An 18,174-nucleotide genomic window follows, 5' to 3' on the forward strand; every position below is an offset into this window, starting at 1 on the left:
TACAGGGCACTGTGAGCTCAACTCTGGTCCTGGCTTTTGTTTTGTTTGATTTGTTTGTTTCATTGGTCGTTTTGTTGTTGTTTTTGGTTTTTGGTTTTTCGAGACAAGTTTTCTCTATGTAACAGCCCCGGCTGTCCTGGAACTCACTTTGTAGACCAGGTTGGCCTTGAGCTCACGAGATCCACCTGCCTCTGCCTGCTGAGTGCTGGGATTAAAGGCGTGCGCCACCACCACCTGGCCTGGCCCTAGTTTATTGCACTTATTTTTCAATAGGGTAGGGGCTAGAGAGATGGCTCAGCTGTTAAAAGCTCTTGTTGCTATTCTAGGGGATCAGAGTTCGGTTCCCAGCACCCAGGATAGGTGGTTCACACCCACTTGTAACCCAGCTCCAGGAGATCTGACACCTTCTGCTGGCCTCTCAAGACATCTGCACACAGTAACCTACAAGCAAAAATATACACACTTACACATAAATAAAAAATAAAAATACCAACTCTAGCTTCCATGTCCACTTCCTTGATAATGGCCTTTACCATCCATCAGCTCCAATCACCTGTTAGGCACCTGCATGGTTCACCTTGAACCTTGAAGCCGCCCTGTCAGAAGACGTATCCTGGGGTCTACAGATAAAGAAGGTGGGACCTGAGGATCATTGTACCTTGATGCAGCACACCAAGCTCCACAGGGGCCACAGCAGAAACCGAATGCAGCCCTGTTGGGCATAACCCTGCCGTGTGCCACCCCTAGCCCCAGAGCTGCAGGCCCAGCACCCTGTTCTGTCTGGAGGAGGGGAACGCTCCTGCCTCCCATTAGGAAAAGCATAAGGCTGAGCTGACAGGTGGCTAGTCAACCACAAAAATCCCTTCTTGACTCTTCCTGGTCCCCTCCTGACCAGATCTGCCCCCTTCCTACCACCCTGTGGGGAAAGCTCCCTGCTGCCAGACAGGATTGGGATTTAGCTTCTCTGGCAGGCACAGCAGAGCTTCCCGCCGCCGCAAATGTCAATTCTAGGCCATTTGCTTCGTGGATTTTAATGTCCCTGTTTCTCTTCAACATCCACAGCAAGGTAGCCCTTGCTTCTCAAAAGGGATGTAGTGTTTGATGATGTTTAAACCGTACGTGAAATACAGTCAGGCGGCAATAATCAAACAGTCGCGGGCCCTGCTGGCAGGGGACAGCTGACAGCCGGCTCTCTCTCCCACAAGCCACCCCAACACTCTCATTTTGATGGCAATTACAATGTCCAGAAGGGGAGAAGGTGGAATGGGGGAAGTGGAGATGCTATTCAAGGACCACTTGTTGTCACTGGGAGGGGGCAGCAGTTATGTGATGTCATGGGGGGGACCCCTCAACTGAATCCCACCCGCACTCTCAGAATGGCTCTATACTACGCTACCATCCTCCCCTGCTGTCCTCACCAGCTTCCTTTCCTGACACCTCCGCATAGATATAAATAGCACGGGTTTGGTGCATGCCTGCAATCCCAGCATCCAGAGAGGCTGAGACCGGAGAATCACAAGTTCAAGGCACTACAAAGCGAGTTCAAGGCCAGCCTAGGCAACTTATTGATAGTCTCTGTCTCAAACTAAAAGTTAGACAAAGTGGAGGTAGGGGGTATAGTTCAGTGGTAGAGCGCTTTCCTAATGTGCACAAGGCCCTGAGTTCAATCACCTCAATCCAAAAATAGCATATCCCCTAACCTGCCCATTGCCGAAGTAGAGAACAGGCATCCTTACATGGTGCCCCAGGCAGTCACATCCACTATAGGATCCCCAGTCCTGGGGAGTCATTAGGTCCTTCTTTGCTGTGTTTTTACTGTGACCTATTGTACAAACAGCCTGAGCACCTCCAGGGACACCCTCCCTGACCAGATGTACAGTTCTCAGACTTGCCCTTGCCATGGGGATCTCCTTGGTTGTCCTGTGGGAATGAGTCCCTCATTATACCATTAGTTATCTGTGGACCCTCCAGGACGGTGGGCACCCTAACTGGATTCTATTCCTTTCTCTGAGCTCCCCGAGAAACCCCTGTGGGGAAACACGCCCCAAGGTAGAAAGGCCTGTGGGAGTTGGCGGAGGAACCAGATCACCTCATGACAGTGTTGTGAGAAGACCAGGTCACAAGAGGCATCTGAAGCTGACCCTCTCCCACCCCACAGTCCCTGTCCTTAGCTCAGACCTAGGCACCGCAGCTCCAGAAACTGTACCCTTTGATAGACTGCAGAGGGGACCATAAAGTGGCCACTTAGAATGTCAGCATGACTGGGAATTTTCAAAAATCAACAAAGGTACTTCCACGGTGAGACTCGGTGAGACTCCGAGGCAAGCAGCCCTGGGGCACTGGAAGCTGCAGGACGCCTTAGGTGGCTTCTACTCTGCCAGCTCTGACCTCAGGAGATGTAACCAAGTCCTGATAGGGCACACTTTAGTCCTGTGGCTTCCCTGGGGGCATGTTCCCTGTCCTGCCTAGGAAGGCCAGGTCTAGACCTGGAGTGTACTAGAGCTGACCCTGGAGGTCTGGAGAAAAGATTCGTTTTAATACACCCCCAAATTTGCTGTTTTCCTTCGCTGACTAGGGTGGGAGGAAGGATGGAGGATGGTGGTTTCAGCTAGACCCTTGGTCATCTAGGGATGCAGAGGGCCCATCCCTCAAGAGAGCCTGTGCCCAGTCCCTAGTGGATCATTCCAGGAGAGCGAGCCAAGAGCTGCAGCTCCAGCCCTTTTCATGCTCCGCCAACTTAATAGTCTCCATTAATTTCAAAACACACACATTCCCATAAGCTCAGTGCTCGGGACAGCACATCGGGGACACGGGCAGCTGCACAGGTGTGGGAGCTGAGGCCAGGTGGCCTCAAGGACAGGAAGCCTGGGACAGAATGTACTCTAGCCACCGTTCCATATGGGCAAGTCACAACCCTCTGAAGAGCGTTTTCTGATGTAAGTTTAGTCATAGCCCAGAGATGGAGGCCGGAAGCCTGGGTTTGAGGCTCTCCCACTTTCCTGCTGTGTGACCCTGAGCTGGTCACCATCCATCTCTGAGCTCTAATTATTCATGTGTCTTCCTCTCCAGGACTTACAAGAACCTTGAATGTAGGCACATGGAGGTTCGCCTTTCCTTCCTCACCTCCAGAGGCTCACACCAGCCAGGAAACTCAGGCGGAGATGGGGACGGGGGTGGGGGTGGGGCATGAATGCTAACCACTGTCCATATCTGCGAAACCAAGAGACTCCTCTGAGACCCAGAGAGGCGGGTGAGGCCTAGATCAGAGAGGGGGTGTCCCAGAGCTGGCTCGTGCAGTGTTCCTGCCATCCAGCCAGCCCACAGCAGGACTGAATCACTTTCATTCACCAAAGGCCAGCTAGAACCCAGGACAGCAGATAGGGGTCCTCACTCCCAGTGCAGCATTAGTGGAAGGCCTGGAGGCGGAAGAAACCTACAGGCTCCCTCTGAGTCCCACCCACAGTCAGGCTCTCCTCACTGGACCGAGCCCTGAAGGCCCGGGAGGAAACCTCAATAATTCAAAAGGGATCCATCATTTATGAATTTATATAACATGGCTCGACCTTGTGGAAATGAGCCACACTCTTCTGGAGGCATCAAGCATTTTGGTGCTTCTTACCATAGGGAGGGTGGCTGCCCACATCTCAGGCCACCTAACTGGCTTCCTGCTTCATGCTACACCCACACCAGACTCCCACACCCAGTGGGGGCGGGCAAGAAAAGCAATGCTAGCTGCATCCCCTTACCCCAGTGCCAGTGACAAGGGGTTTGGTTCATTAGTTGGTTTGTCTGTTTTTGAGACAGGGTCTCACTATGTAGTCCAGGCTAGCCTGGAACTCACTATGTAGACCAGGCTGGTCTTGAACTCATAAAGATCTACCTGCTTCTGCCTCTGCCTCTACCTCTGGAGTAATGGGATTAGGGCATATGCCACCACATCTGGTTTGGGGCCCTGACTCTTATGTGGTTTTGTGATCCTGTGAGAGCCTTAATCTCTTAATCTGTAAAGTGGGTGTCCTGCACAGGAAGCCTCAGCATCCAGTCAAGGGCAGCCCCGGGTGAACACGCCTTGTAGTATTGGGAGCTGGGGCTCAGAACCCCCAGGCCACGTGGGGACAGTAAATTCAAATCGTGATCCCCAGAACAGGTACCTGCTCACTGTCCACTCTCTGCAACCCAGTAGCCAACAAAGACACTGAATTAGAACTTGTCGCCTACCCGATGCTGGGGGTAGGGTGGGACGCAGACGCAGACACACACACACACACACACACACATACACACAGACACACAGACACACACACACTGTAAATGAATGGTATCATAAAGAAGGAATCCTAGGGGGTGGGGGATTAGCTGGAGAGGAGGAGGGCTTGAGCTACAATGGGAACTGAGTGGGAATTTGTCAAGGGTGGTGGGGGGAGAAGAATGGGGAAAGGGGGGAGGCGGAGAGCAGAGAGAGGAGGAGGAGAGAAGGGGAGGGAAAAGGAGAGGAAGGGGGAAGATAAGCAAGGGGCTAGAAGATGGGGAGGAAGATAAAGGAGAAAGGGGAGAGGAGAAGGAAGGAAGATAACAAAAGGAGAGGGAAATGACCAGCCCAGGCCGAAGAGGCCATGCAGAGTGCAGAGGCTGGCACAGTGGCCTCCCTGGCTCGGTTCTGGCCAGCACTGCCCCTGCCCATGCGGAGCTTTTTTTTTTTTTTTTTTTTTTTTTTTTTTTTTTTTTTGCTGTCGGCGGCCGGCAAGCCTCAGCAAACACATTTAAATCTGAAGTGACAGATAAAGCGATTTACGGCGACAGTTTAGCGTCAGATCACTTCCCACCAGGCAGTCGCTGTCCCTGCGGCCCCCTGCTTGCTAGTCCATCAAGGCGGTCTCTAAATCACCCGCACCAGACCAGCCGAGGCAGGCTGGGGAGCAGGGCGGGGCGCACGGTGGCCTCACTGGTGGCCAGACGCTCAGTGTCAGTGCCTGCTCCTCCACACACCGGGCTCCACTACCCTTGGGAGCTGCATAAAGGGATGAAACAAGGGTTCGTGCCACCGTAGGGCGGGGTGGGGTGGGGGATAAGAGGCGAGTTGGCTCTCACAAATCAAAGCCGCGGACTTAAGAAAGCAGAGTGCCACTCTTGCCTTATTTTAAATAAATAAGCAGCTTAAAAGTCTCCAGTGAGGCCGGCTTGTCGCTGTGAGACATGGCTTCCCACCATTCTTTAAGGCCAGGCCCCAGAACCCAGACCCTTCAAAGGCCTCCCTGACCCACCTCGCCTCCCGCCACCTCCTTGCAGAATTAATTGGTCCCTGCGGCGTCACGCACACTTTATTCAAACCTCCCTCCCGGCGCTGTGTCACATTATATTCTACTTAGCCGCTCTTGCTCCTGACTTCCTCAGGACTAATTTACTGGGGCCTCTGTGTGTCAGGCCTAAACATGTGTCATCCTCGCTCCCACACTGGCTGGGGCTGAGGATGATGGCAGCTTTCAGATGAGGACCTGAGGGATGGGAGGTGCCGGCAGGAGCCCCCGATTCCACTCCAAAGGCCTCGGTGATGCCCTGACACACATGTACAGCCTGAGATTGCTCTGAAGAGAAAAATGGCTGTCTCCTTCATGTATGCTCTGCCCTGAGATGACTCTAAGGCCAACGCCAGGCCACTGGATCCCTGGGCTGGCCAAGAATGAGGGTCTTTGTGTCCAGACTTCCAGGCTGGGAGTTGGCCATCTCAGGCCCAGGGGCCCACAGACACCAGGCTGCTAAGGTAGACATTCAAGACATAGATTTAAGGTCACATCCTTCGAAGCACAGAAAAGACTCAAACACATGAAAGCCACAACACCCCCTGCCCCATTTGGAGAACCCCAGACCTGAGCTCTCCCCACCCACCCCTGGGGGTCAGAGGACACTAGAGACAGGCATTGCCCCCAGCATCTCCAGTGCCTGGAGGAGAGAGTGGCCACAGGGGCTCCCTAGCTTATCTTGCCAGTGTGGCAGTCAATTTAATTAAGATGAATGTGGCATACCCCATGGGCAGGAGTTGTGGCTGGCACCGATGGCAGGAGCTTGAGTCTCTCCTGGGTGCTGCCCTGGCATGTGGCCTTGGCCATCAGTCCATGGGGCGGCTATGGGGAGAGTTCAGTGAGCGTGGCTTGCCCTGTGACCTTAACCCTGCCACTCAGCAGTCATGCCTTCCGCCCCCTGCCACATAGCGTACAGCGGTATCACAGGCGCATAGGGACACCGTCACGTCACACCTCACACATGCCCTTTTGGCAGGGTTAAAATCAGTCCTGGCCTTCAAAATGCCAAGTGGCTAGTAGAAAGATGGGGGTGGGGCGGGTGGCAGGGGAGGGCACTGGACCTGCCCTTCGCAGGCGTTGCCTGGGTCCTATACCAAGGCACAGATGTTCTCCCTTGAGCTTCCCACTTCTTAGCATGGGATAAGGGTCCAGACCTCCCCGTTCCCTCACAGGCCCCCTCTAGTTCCCCCACATCCTTCTCCTTCGTGTTCTTGCAGCTGGAGTGAGGCCCAGGGGGACACTCCTCCCCATCTGGAAACAGAGACACAGTGAGAACAAAATGAGGATGGACACACACACACATGCTGTGGAAGCCTGGTGGGACTTCGAGACCCCAGTCACTCCCAGTCCACACTTGCTCCACAGGCCATCAAATGCCCACAGGCCAATGCTACCCCTGGCTTCAAAAATAAAAATTTAAAAATTCCCACCCCGAGATAATTGCTCTCTCCTCTCGCCTATTGTGGTGGCTCTGCGGTCGGCAATGAGAAGCAATTATTCACGGCTAATGATTATAATCAAGTCAAATAGAATTTAATGGACATGCATTCTCTTCCTGCTTGAAACTTTACATATGAATTAAGCACATATGGGTTTCACGAGGCTCGGACGCAGATTTATGCAGCCCTGAAAAGCCCCACATTGCCTGCGACTTTTATTTCACTAATAAAGGCTGATTTATGGGTTCCTTGGAAATGCAATCTCTGCTGCCCCCTGGTGGGTGATGCTGCCGGGGTGAAGCCAGGGCCCAAGGGGATGACCAATGCCAATACCACATCAAACACTGGGGATGCAGGCTCTGCATGGGAAATCCATGTCCAACACCTGCTTCTGCCACTGCTTGCCACTCTGGAAGAGTTCTAAATCCCGACTGAGCCCCTTTCTAGAAAAAGATCTCAAGAAAACACACTAAGACGTTGGGTTCACAAGGCAAGCAAGAGACGGGAAGGCTGCTCATCTGCAGGAGGCACCAAGTCCTTTTCTCGTTGAGCTGTAATTGGCTCCTGTGCAGGTCATTCCTACCTTGCACGTCCCCAACAACCCGATGGGTCACTTTCCATCATCCCCACTGTACGGGGACCGAAGGAAGCCTGGCAGATGCAAGGATGCCATGTCTTGGGGGAAGCATGACCAACAGGGCCACCAGCCCAGGGCAGCCAGCTCAGCCAGTGCTGGCGTGCTCCTCAGCGAGAGATCTCACTGGCCAATCCATGCCCCATGTCCAAGCCTCCAGAGCCTTTTCCTGTTCCATGAATCCTGTGATACCAACCTTGGTCCCTAAACCCAAATTTGTTCACTGGCCAGGCTGCCAGGGGACTCACAAGGCAAGGCACCTGCTTTTCCATTGTCCATTTTACAACTCAACAGGAAAGGAACCACTGGGTGCCGTCCACACCTTTGGCAGTGGCCTGCAGGGCCAGGTGCCAGGGCAAGGCAAACCCAAGAGACTTCCTGAGGGGCAGGTTTGCAAACCAAAGCTATCTTCACTCAGATTGATCCATTGAACAGCCTGCCACCCACCCTGAGTCAGGTGCTCAAGGGAGACACACAGAGCAACAGCCAGAAAGGCAGAGGTGACCCAGCTCTTTCTGGCACTGAGTGCCACCCATCACTGAGACAGGCAGGGTGGGAGGAGGGCACAGTGTTATCCCTCTGCAAACACTGCCAGAAATGCCACCAAGATCACAAACGCAAAGGTCCAGGACAGAGAGAGCAGTCGCCTCTGCTGGGAGCCCAGTTACTTAGGGAGACCAAAGAGACACTGACAGCATCAGCAGCTCCCTGTTCCAGAGTCCTGCAGGGACCAACTGCCTTGTGGGGGCACCTCGCTCTGCCAAGCTGCAGAGCTTCTGCAAGCCAGAAGGCGAGAGGAGGTCCAGAAACACCTGGGGTGCTGTGGGCTGCACAGGGGCAGGGACAGGCATGATGGGGTTCTCCCTGTACACAAGAGCCCTGTGTTAGGAGCTCTTCCTGATAGTCACACAATCATAGAAAAAGACACCTCTGATGCCAGCCCTAGTTCCTGAGGGTTGTATGAGAGAGGGAGGGAGGGAGGGAGGGAGGGAGGGAGGGCACCTACCCAACCTTGTTCCAAGACGTTCCTATGCACATGCTAGTCTTTACTGGCCCCAGACACCCGTTCCTGGTGACTCCAGAACCCTTTCCTTGACCTCAGCCAGACAAACACCACAGCATTCTTCCCTCCCCCAGAGAAGCAGCTGCTTCCACTCTGCTCATCACAATAAACCGCCAAGCCAGCAAGAGGAGAACACACGCAGGAAGCTGAGCAGCTCCCAGCCCAGACGCTGGAGAGCTGCCAGGGGGCTGAGGGGACCTCTCTGTACACTCCCTTGCCTCCATGAGCTCCCTCACCTGGTCAGGTGTGGAGTGAGGCAGGGCTGGTGGGGATGGGGAAGCAACCACAGCCCCCTCCCCAGGATGAAGAGAGCTGGCTCTGGTCTCCACCTCTGAGGCAGGGCAGTGTGGCAACTTTCCAGTGGTGCTCTCCCCCATCCCCACTGCTAATGGGCCTCAGAGCTGCAAGGCAGCTTGGCAGAGCGAGGTGCCCCCTCAAGGCAGGTCAGGGCTTCAAGAGAAAAGAGCCCAAGTAGCCGCCACGCTGGGCTCCTGTGGCGCCAGCAAGCCATCCACACCAGCAACTGAGAGGCTCTCTGGAGCCAGGTGGCGCCCACCCATTTTTGGCACACCGACCAAGCCGAATGTGACAAAGTGGCCCCCCCAGGCCTCTGATTCAGGCCAGTCACTCACCAGCGTTGACAATGGCATCCACTTCCAGCTTGGTGATGTCCCCTCGGAACAGGGAGATTTTCTCATTCAGCTGCTTGTCCTTCTTATACTTGGGGTCCTCCACTTTCACAGTCACCCCTGCAACAGGCAGGGTTAAGGGGCCTTCACTGCAGAGTCACTCAGCCAAAGCCCATGGGCAAAGAGCCAAAAGGGTAGCGAGTGGCCACTGATGGTGGTGGTGACATCCTACTCTGGACGAGATCTACTGTGTGCACACAAGGCCTTTACAGTAATCATCCAGGAAGTGTTGGTGATCTCACATACCCCCTGGTTTCCTAATTTTTGAGACAGGCTGGTCCCAACTTGCTACATAGCGAAGATTGGCCTTCAACTCCTCATCTTCCTGCCTCTATCTTCCAAGGGCTAGGCTTACAGGAACACCCTACCACACCTGACTTCTCACACTCCATTTTTAGGTTTCACACAGAGGCTGAGGTGGGATAAGTGGCTTGCTTGGGGTCATGGGTTACCACACCTACACTTTCAGGCCTCAGGAGTTCCCCAGCATGCCCCTGTAAGCAAGCGCATCACGGCAGCACAGCACAGCTCCCAGAAACTGAGTTACCCGAGGTAATGGCTTATGTGGCCTGGAGCTGGCTTCTTAATGCTGTCATGGAACTGAAAACCAAACTGGCCTCAGGCAATGTCACTAATGAAATGATGTGACACATGAGAGAGCCTGGATGGAGGGAACACTCAGTTGGTGACACATGAGAGAGCCTGGATGGAGGGAACACTCACTAGATGCTCTGGCAGATCCTCCCAAGCCATTCTGTAGGGGCCCCTGGCATGCCCCGAGAATAGGGCCTACCTTTCGCGGTCTCCTTCCATGTGGGGATCTTCTTCAGCTTAATGAAGTCCCTGCAGAAGTAGTGCTCCTCCCTCTGCTTGTCACTCAAGCCCTTCAGAAAGGCTGCAAGGGCAGGACAGGCAGGAAGCAGAGTCAGTATGGCAGGGCGAAGAGGGGCCCCACGCAGGCCTCCTCCTCCTCAGAGTTCCTGCTGAATCCAAGAGTGCAACCCAATCCTACCAGCCGTGCTTCCCATGGCCCTCAGGGACAGAGACACAGACGACTCCACAACGTCTTGCCCTGTTGTCTTTGTTCAGGAAGAGAAACTGAGGCCCAGGGAGACTGAAGGACTTGTTCAGTCACTGCAGACACCAGTTCAGAATTCAACCTGGTCCCTTCCCGATACTTAAACATCTCTAGGCCCCTCATATCTGCATCGTAGTGGGGTGAGATATCCTTGCAGAACAATTGCAAACTTGCATGCACTAAACCAGGCAGGCTGGTGATGCTCTGTCCCTTGTCAGTCACAATGTCACTGATGGCAAGACAAATATCCTCAAAGACAGACTGGCAGATCTGGAGCCCGCTGTCAGCATCCTCCCAGCACTGGCCGGGGTTTCTATGCAGCCTGCAGGCAAATGTTCCCATTTTTACAGAGGAGGCATCAGGCACTTGGAAGGTAGCCTGAAGTCACTCAGATGGTGAGTGAGGACCCAGGTCCCCACCTGCTCACAGACTGAGTAAGCCAAGTTGGTCCCCGCTGCCCCAAGCCAGGCCTTCCCTTGCTGTAGTGAGTTTGAGCCACCTCAAGAGGCTGATCTGCTACAGCTTAGTCCAGGCTTATCGCTCACAGGCTCCCCCTGCTGGTGAGAGGCTATCTATACACTTAGCCCCCCTAGGTGCCCTCAAACCCAGGTTAGGGAAATGGAGAGGGGATAGCACACAGCAGAAAACAGATAGGAGTCCAGTATAGGGATATAGGTCAGCTGGTGGAATGCTTGCACAAAGCCCTGGGTTCCAACTTCACTACCACCTCCCCTCCTCTAGGTGAGACTCAACTCAAACCTAAGAGCAGCAACTGACCCCAAGCTGACCCTTGTATTACCCCATTTCCAAACCTATCCTCCTAACTATACCCACCGACCCGACCCGGCCATTTATCAACCTGCTCCTCAAACCCCCAGGAGATTTCCTGCTCAGGGCCTCTGTACCTGCTATACCTGGAATAGCAGTTTATCTTCCAAGTTATCATTACCCTCTCCGTTCCCTTCTCCACTTAAATGGCGCATGCCTTTAATCCCAGCACTCGGGAGGCAGATCTCTGTGAGTTAAAGGCCAACCTGGTCTACAAAGCGAGTCCCAGAATTGTTACACAGAGAAACCCTGTTTTGAATCTTAAGAGTCTGTGTGCTGGACATAAACCAATAAGATCTATCCATGTAAGGATCTGTGCCATTCCCCACCAGCACAGTGTGTGCAAGGGGCCATGGATGATCAGTGAAGAGCTAAAACCTGAAGGCTGAGGATCAGCTGGTTGAGCAGCCATCCAGGCAGAGGGCCTGCCTGTGCAGAAGTGCTGAGGCAAAAGGGAACATTTGGGGGTGATGTGGAGGGAAGCGGGAACAGCCAAAGCAGAGAGAGAAGGCGGGGCACAGGGGACTGGCAGCAACAGTGGCTCCGTGGTAAGGTGCTCAGCTAGCAAGCATGGGTCCTGGGTTTAAGCCCTGTCCCAGTTTCAGGAAAAGAAGGCAGGACTAGGGCTGGAGAGATGGCTCAGTGGTTAAGAGCACCGCCTGCTCTTCCGAAGGTCCTGAGTTCAATTCCCGGCAACCACATGGTGGCTCACAGCCATCTGTAATGAGATCTGTGCCCTCTTCTAGCTTGCAAGCAGAGTACTGAGAATACTGTATACATAATAAATAAATAAATCTTAAAAAAAAAAAAGAAGGCAGGACTACAGATCCTCAGGAGGGGCGCCCACCAAGGCAGGATTTGAGAGAGCAAAGCCTTCCCGGGGGAAAGCAGGGCAGCAGAATTCTGGCTGTTATTTAGCTCCCCATACTAGTTATCACATGCAATCGTGACCAGACACCCTGAACCTTGGCACAGTCAAGTGTGGATGCTTCCAGCTGGTTAGACCCTGAGCTGGCACCAGGAAGCTGTGGTGACTCCACTGCTTGCCAGCTACCGCAGACCAGCTACAGGCACTGCTGAGATGGTCAGGCTGGGACCAACCCTGCAAACCACATGGAATGAGGCCCACAGCCCAAGGACACCCAGACCCCTGGCAGACACATCTGACAGATGTCACCACCTTAGAGCCCTTGTCGGACCCAGATGAAAGAAACCTGAAGTGGATCTGTCCTTCATAACCTTGGTGGCCTGCTTTGAATGGCCACAGTTCCCAAGGCCCTCTTGCTCCAATGGAGTCCAAATAGAGCACTGTTTCCCAGAGACTGCGCCCTGTCTCTGCCACAACCACCACTACACCAGTCTCAGGGACATCTGTCAGTATGTCCCTATCAGGGCTGGTCCCCAAATACACAACCTCAAAAGGCCAGCATGAGCCAGATATGGTGACACACAACTGTTATCCCAGCATTTGTCAAGCAGAGGCAGGAGGATGAGGAGTTCAAGGCTACCCTGGACTGTATGAGACATGAACAAAAGGCCAGCACACCAGTACTGTGCCTCCATCTCCAAACACAGCCACGGTCATGGCAGACTCTTGAGGTGCAGAAAACTACACAGCTGCCTGAGATGCTTCTCTGCCCCGGGGCCCAAGCACTTGTTCTTCACCTCAGCTCCAGCTTTGAGGATCATCTCCCAGGCCTCCTCTGCCCCACACAGAAGTCACTACCCACCTCCTCCAAGTCAGATGCAGACTTAAAGCACAAGTGGGTTTTATTTTTTTATAAAAGATGTAAAACATGCATTTTCATTCTCTATCATTTTTGAAGAGGCGAGAGTATTTCACGGCTCACTGAGACAGGTGTTGTAAAAAGATGTTCGCAGTAAATTTTGATGGGGAAGCCTGACCCCAGACTAAGCTTCCAGAGGCTCGCGGGCACAAAAGCTGGGCAGGAGGAAGCAGGCTCTGCCAGAGCCATAAAGCGCGCTAGGCAAACGGGAATTCAATGATGTGTTTTAAGAAGTATCTTTATGACACTTTGCAAGACGTTGTTCAGAGAGATGAGACAGGCTGAACCTGTAGGGGTGCGGGGGGGGGGGCTGAGTCTGCAGAACACCAGGTGGGCACAGCTGATAAGGTTGTGCACTTGAACACAGCAGCGTGCAGCATCTGTGGCATTAATCACCTGTGCTCACTGGCCCCTGGGAGCAGAGACTCAAGCAGGGAAGAACAGAGCGTGAAGCCCACTGCAGCTCTCGACCTGCCTCCACTCACACTGCATCCCAACATGGAAGAGATGCCCTCACCCCTCATTCTCAGGTGCGCCTGGATGATACGCTGGCTCAGCAGTCCCATCAGAGACACTGTCACTGAGATGATGTTCCCTACGGTCCTCAATCCTGGCCCCTCCAACAGGATCTGCAGCTGAAGCATAGGAATTCTCACCATGAGCCACCGGGGATGGGGACTGCAGGCTGGTCTGTAAGAGCCCAGCACAGAGTGGATTGGAGGCTGGGAAGAAATGTGAAAGGGACAGCTCTGTCACTCCAATGTGAGCCCAGCACGACAGCAGGAACTATTGATCCCACTTCACAGATGAGGAAATGGAGGCCCAGGGAGCATGCAGCCGTGATCCTGGGACTTGCTGGAGTCGGACAGCACCAATGTTCCTTCTTTTCAGTACACAGTTCTGCTCCAGCATGGTCCAAGAAGCCGAGGCTAGGACAGTGCCCCTAGATGTTCCTGATAGTCCCAGCTAAGTTTGCTCAACAGCCTTTCAGTGTGAAATTTCCAGTCTTTTTTAAAGTAATTTTTAAATATGTATTTATTTTATTGTATTGCATGGGTATTTTGCCTGCATGTATGTATGTGCACCATGTGTCTGTCTGGTGCCGTTAGAGGCCAGAAGAGGCATTGGGTCCCCTGGAACTGGAGATGGGTGGTTGTGGGTCACTGTGGAGAGCTGAAGGGTGAGCCCACGCCCTCTAAATGATCAATCAGGGCTCTAAACTGCTGAGCCATCTCTCCAACCTATTTCCAGTCTCCTAAAGAGGCCCTTAGTTGGAGGGAGGGTACTGTGGCACCCAAGAACCAAGGGGATCAGGTTAACCAGTGCAATCAGATCTGCCACTAACAAAGCTCAGCACTTGGCTCGACCCTCAGGATCATATAAGCCAGGCTTGGTAGTGCATACCTGTAATCTCAGCATCTGGAATAATGTACAGGCAGGGGGATCAGAAGTTCAAAGTCATCCTCCATGAGACAGGGAGTTAGAGGCCATGCTAGGCTACAGGAGACACTGTCTCCAAAACAAAAACAAAAGCCTACATGTCTCCTGATGAGGGGATCCAGCCTGGTGGTTGTCCTCATGCGGATGGTTAATGGACCCAGAGAAGCAGGCAGCCAACAAGAAGGTGAAGAATTGAACCTGGGTCCTTTGGAAGAGCAGTCAGTGTTCTTAACCACTGAGCCATCTCTCCAGCCCCCCCAAGCCTAACCTTTTTTAAAAAAAAAAAAAAAAAAACAAAGTCTTTAAGACAGGTGGATTTCTGTGAGTTTGAGGCCAATCTGGCCTACATAGTAAGTTTCAGGATTACATGGAGAAACACTGTCTCAAAAGAAAAAAAAAGTCTTTTGACCAGGCCATCCCCCCATTTCCATGTCCAGAGCCTGCTGTCCCAGGTCATGGAGACTTGGAGTAACCTCTTCTACACACTAGGTAACTAAAACACGAGAGACCTTGTCTCAACTGCTCACCTGCCAGCCACTGTCACCGATGATGCCTCAGGACTGCATTTGGTCACAGTGGGAACCTCCTCCAAGTCTAGCCCTCCCTCCTGACCCTGGAATGCCCTTCCCAGTCAGCTTCTTTACCTCAGGTCACTGATCTCCCTCTGACCTCCCCAGCTCAGGTGGCCCAGCCAACACAGTTTCCCCATAGTGCCCACAGGACAGAGACCATGTCAGTAGTTTTCCCCACTAGACAGATTGCTGCCTCCCCACTCTCTGCTGAGTCCTACAGCGCTGGCCCCTACTAGATATGAGGTAAAAGTTTATTGACTGAGCGCTAAGGAGATGGCTCAGTGGGTGAATGCACTTGCCATGCAAGCCTGGACACCCGAGTTTGAACACCAGAACCCATGCATAAGCCTAAAGGCCAGACGAAGCAGCACTGGTATCTGTAATCCTAGTATACCCACTGGAAATGGCAGAGACCAGAGACTCTCCAGAACCTCAACGACCAGCTCACTGGGCTTAAACAGACCCAGGGGAGCAGGACTGGCACCTAAAAACAGAGGCAGACCCTACACTAGGTGTGATACTGTCCCAGCCCTCTGCCACCTCCCTGGGTTGCTGCTCTCCACTGGGAGAAAGATGAACTCTAAGAAGGGACAATGACTCCCTCTGCTGGAGTTCTGGGCCAGCCCCCAACCTCCAGCCAAGTTTGAGGGAGTGGCAAGTTTTCTCTGCTCCCAGACAAGACTGTCAAGTGCTTTAGGATCCTGGGCAGACAGGCAACTCAAACCACAGGGAGAAGTTCTCTTTCGGAAAAACGTCCCAATCTGAGGTTAGCTTCAACCCAGTTTGACCCGGGTGGCCCAGCCCGCATGGTCATGCCCACCAGCAGCCCAGCCAATGAGACAGGCGCCTTCCCAGCTCTTTTGAAAGAGGATCCGCCCAGAGTCATAGGGGAGGGACTGGCTCTGAAGGGCAGGGGCAGCTGGGCTGCCGCTCAGGGCTATTTGGGACTCTGGACTTTGCGTTCCAGCTAAGAGACTCGGTCGTCCAGGACCTGTGGCCCCTTCCAGGCATGCCTGTCCAGAAGGAGAAATACTTTCATTCTTGGGGGAATCAGTGACTCTCACCAGCCCACACTCGGTGAGCCCAGTCCCCCAAGAAGGGGGCAGCTGCTGGCAAGGGGCCAGAAGTCAGCAGGCGGGCAAAACGGGCACATACCACACTCCTAGAGAGGCCGGCACCCGAGCTGCCACTCTTGGGGCTATCTAAAGCTACCTGGCAGCCACCAGCCCTGTGTTACTCTCACAGCCCATCCCTGCCACTCGGCCCCAAATGTCTAGCAGCATGCAAGGCAAGGTATTGGAGGCCAAGATACCACACTTTGCTTCTACACACTCAAGCCTGACCTTGGGGAAATAGTCTCTGACACTGGGCCTCAGTTTCCCTCGTGCCCATGGAGGAAGGTGGCAGGTCCCAGACGATCTGGGCGGAAGGCGAGGTAAACAGTTCCTGGGGGCCATATAGCCGCCTTCCCCACTCACTTGGTCAAGGGGTGACCTGGTGTGGGAGCTGGACATGGCTGTGGGCTGAGGGGGGTCCCCAAGTGTCTCGGGACATGTGGGGTGCCATTCGGCCCGGGAGGCCCATGCCCTGAGCTTACACTTACATTTGGCCTCCTTCCAGTCGGTGGAGGTGCTCAGGTCCACCTTCGCGGCCATGGCCAGGGGGGCCCAGGTGCGCACCCAGGCTCCACGCCCCGCTGCCCCCCACGCCCCAACTCCCGCTGAGGGCCACGCTCCCGCCGAGGGCCACGCGCAGAGGCTGTGCGCGCTTAGCGCCACCGGGGGACTGCACGCACTGCCGCGGGGCCGCGGGCCACCCGCCGAGCGGCCGGGCCAGGGGCGCGGGGCAACCAGCAGCTGCCCCGCCGCGCGTAGCTGTGCCAGGCGGCCGGACACTTGACTCTGCAGCGACATGAGCAGGCGGTGCCGGGCGGCTCTCCGCCCACTCGGACGCTATTTACGGTGCTCAGGAGAGTCGGGCTCGGTCGCTTATTTACTCTGGGACGAGAGTGGCGCGTGCCAGCTCGTGGCGACCTGCTTAGAGACCGCGGGCGGCGCGCCGCTGGGCACTCTGGAACTTGTAGTCCGGGTCCGACACACTGCGCTCACGCACTTGTATACACACGAGCGCACCCAGCCTGTCTGTGTCCTCCGGGAGAGGCCGCAGCCAACCTCCTGAAGCTCTTTCCTCGTTCTTTCCGCCGAGCTGCCCTGGCTCAGTACTCAACTCTGTCCCTTATGCATGCTTTGTAGGCAGAGAACTGGGCTTGTCTCGTCGCCACTACGCTTCACCCAGCTCCGCGTCTGGTCCACAACAGCCGCAGGTTACAGTCCACCAAGGGAAGGGGGTAGATGCGGCAGACCAATTTGTCAGGTTGGACGGCTTCTCCCGAGCCAGGCAGAAGAACTCAAGCTGCTCGGAAGCTCCAGGGGCGAAGCGGCGCCTACTGAATTTCAGAGAAACCAAGGCACTAGTGAGATTTGAAAGCCAGAAACTTGGATGCCAACCCTGTGTGGTGCTGCACACCTGTAATTCCAGCATTCGGGAGGCAGAGGCCGGAGGATTTTAGGAAAGTTTAAGACCAGCCTGACTACAGTGCCGCCCCATAGCTAGACCCTGTCTCAGTCAATCAGTCGATCCATCGATCCATCAATGAATATAAAAAAAGAAAAGAGAAAGAAAAATAAAATAAAATCTGGGTACCTAGGAGCACTATCTGGTCAACTAACTAGGGTAATTTTTTTCCCTAAGGACACATATCTGTGTGGCTAGAGAGATGGCTCATCCGTTAAAGAGCACTGACTACACTTCAGAGGACCGGGTGGAAATCCCAACCCTCACATGGCAGTTTACAACTGTCTGTAACTCCAAGATCTGACACTGTTGTGGGATATTTGTACACTGTGAAGCTGTGATTGGTGTAATAAAAAGCTAAACGGCCAATAACTAGGTTGGAGGTGTAGGCAGTTTTTCCAGGGACGGAAAGGAAGAGGAGATGAGGCCGCAAGAGATGCCATCGAGACTCAGAACGAGTCAGACGCACGGAGTCAAAGAGAGATAAAATTCACGTGGTGGAACATAGATTAATAAAAATATGAATTAATTTAAGTTAAAAGAGCTAGTGGAACAAATCTAAGCTAAAGGCCAAGCTTTCATAATTAATAAGTCTCCGTGCCATTATTTGTGAGCTGGTGGCCCCAAAGAAAAATACAACTACATGACTCCTTCACACAGACTTACATGCAGGCAAAACACCAATGCACATAAAATAATAGATTAAAAAAAAAGACACATGCCTGTAATCCCAACATTCCAGTACTTGAGAGGCAGAGGCAGGCAGATCTCTG

The 18,174-nt window shown here is 53.7% G+C and overlaps 2 protein-coding genes across 3 annotated transcripts in view; one reads left to right on the plus strand and one right to left on the minus strand.

Moving 5' to 3' along the window:
* Macrod1 (mono-ADP ribosylhydrolase 1) overlaps nt 1–16,857 on the minus strand; it is a 140,003-nt gene extending 123,146 nt beyond the window's left edge. Inside the window, exons 1-3 of one of the 2 annotated variants that reach the window (XM_041662138.1) lie at nt 16,431–16,857; nt 9,916–10,017; nt 9,066–9,182 (exon numbers count right to left, since the gene is read on the minus strand). In XM_041662138.1, coding sequence (XP_041518072.1) covers nt 9,066–9,182; nt 9,916–10,017; nt 16,431–16,740 — 529 coding nt within the window. In that variant the 5' untranslated portion in view covers nt 16,741–16,857. The remainder of the gene's footprint in view (nt 1–9,065; nt 9,183–9,915; nt 10,018–16,430) is intronic. The other variant, XM_041662139.1, reaches the window with a different exon arrangement.
* Nucleotides 1–18,174, plus strand: part of Flrt1 (fibronectin leucine rich transmembrane protein 1) — a 120,170-nt gene that overhangs the window by 90,163 nt on the left and 11,833 nt on the right. The window lies entirely within an intron of this gene.

Source organism: Microtus oregoni, unplaced genomic scaffold, assembly GCF_018167655.1.
Source record: "Microtus oregoni isolate MIOR12 unplaced genomic scaffold, Mior012 000012F_ref0000307, whole genome shotgun sequence".
Lineage (NCBI taxonomy): Eukaryota > Metazoa > Chordata > Mammalia > Rodentia > Cricetidae > Microtus > Microtus oregoni.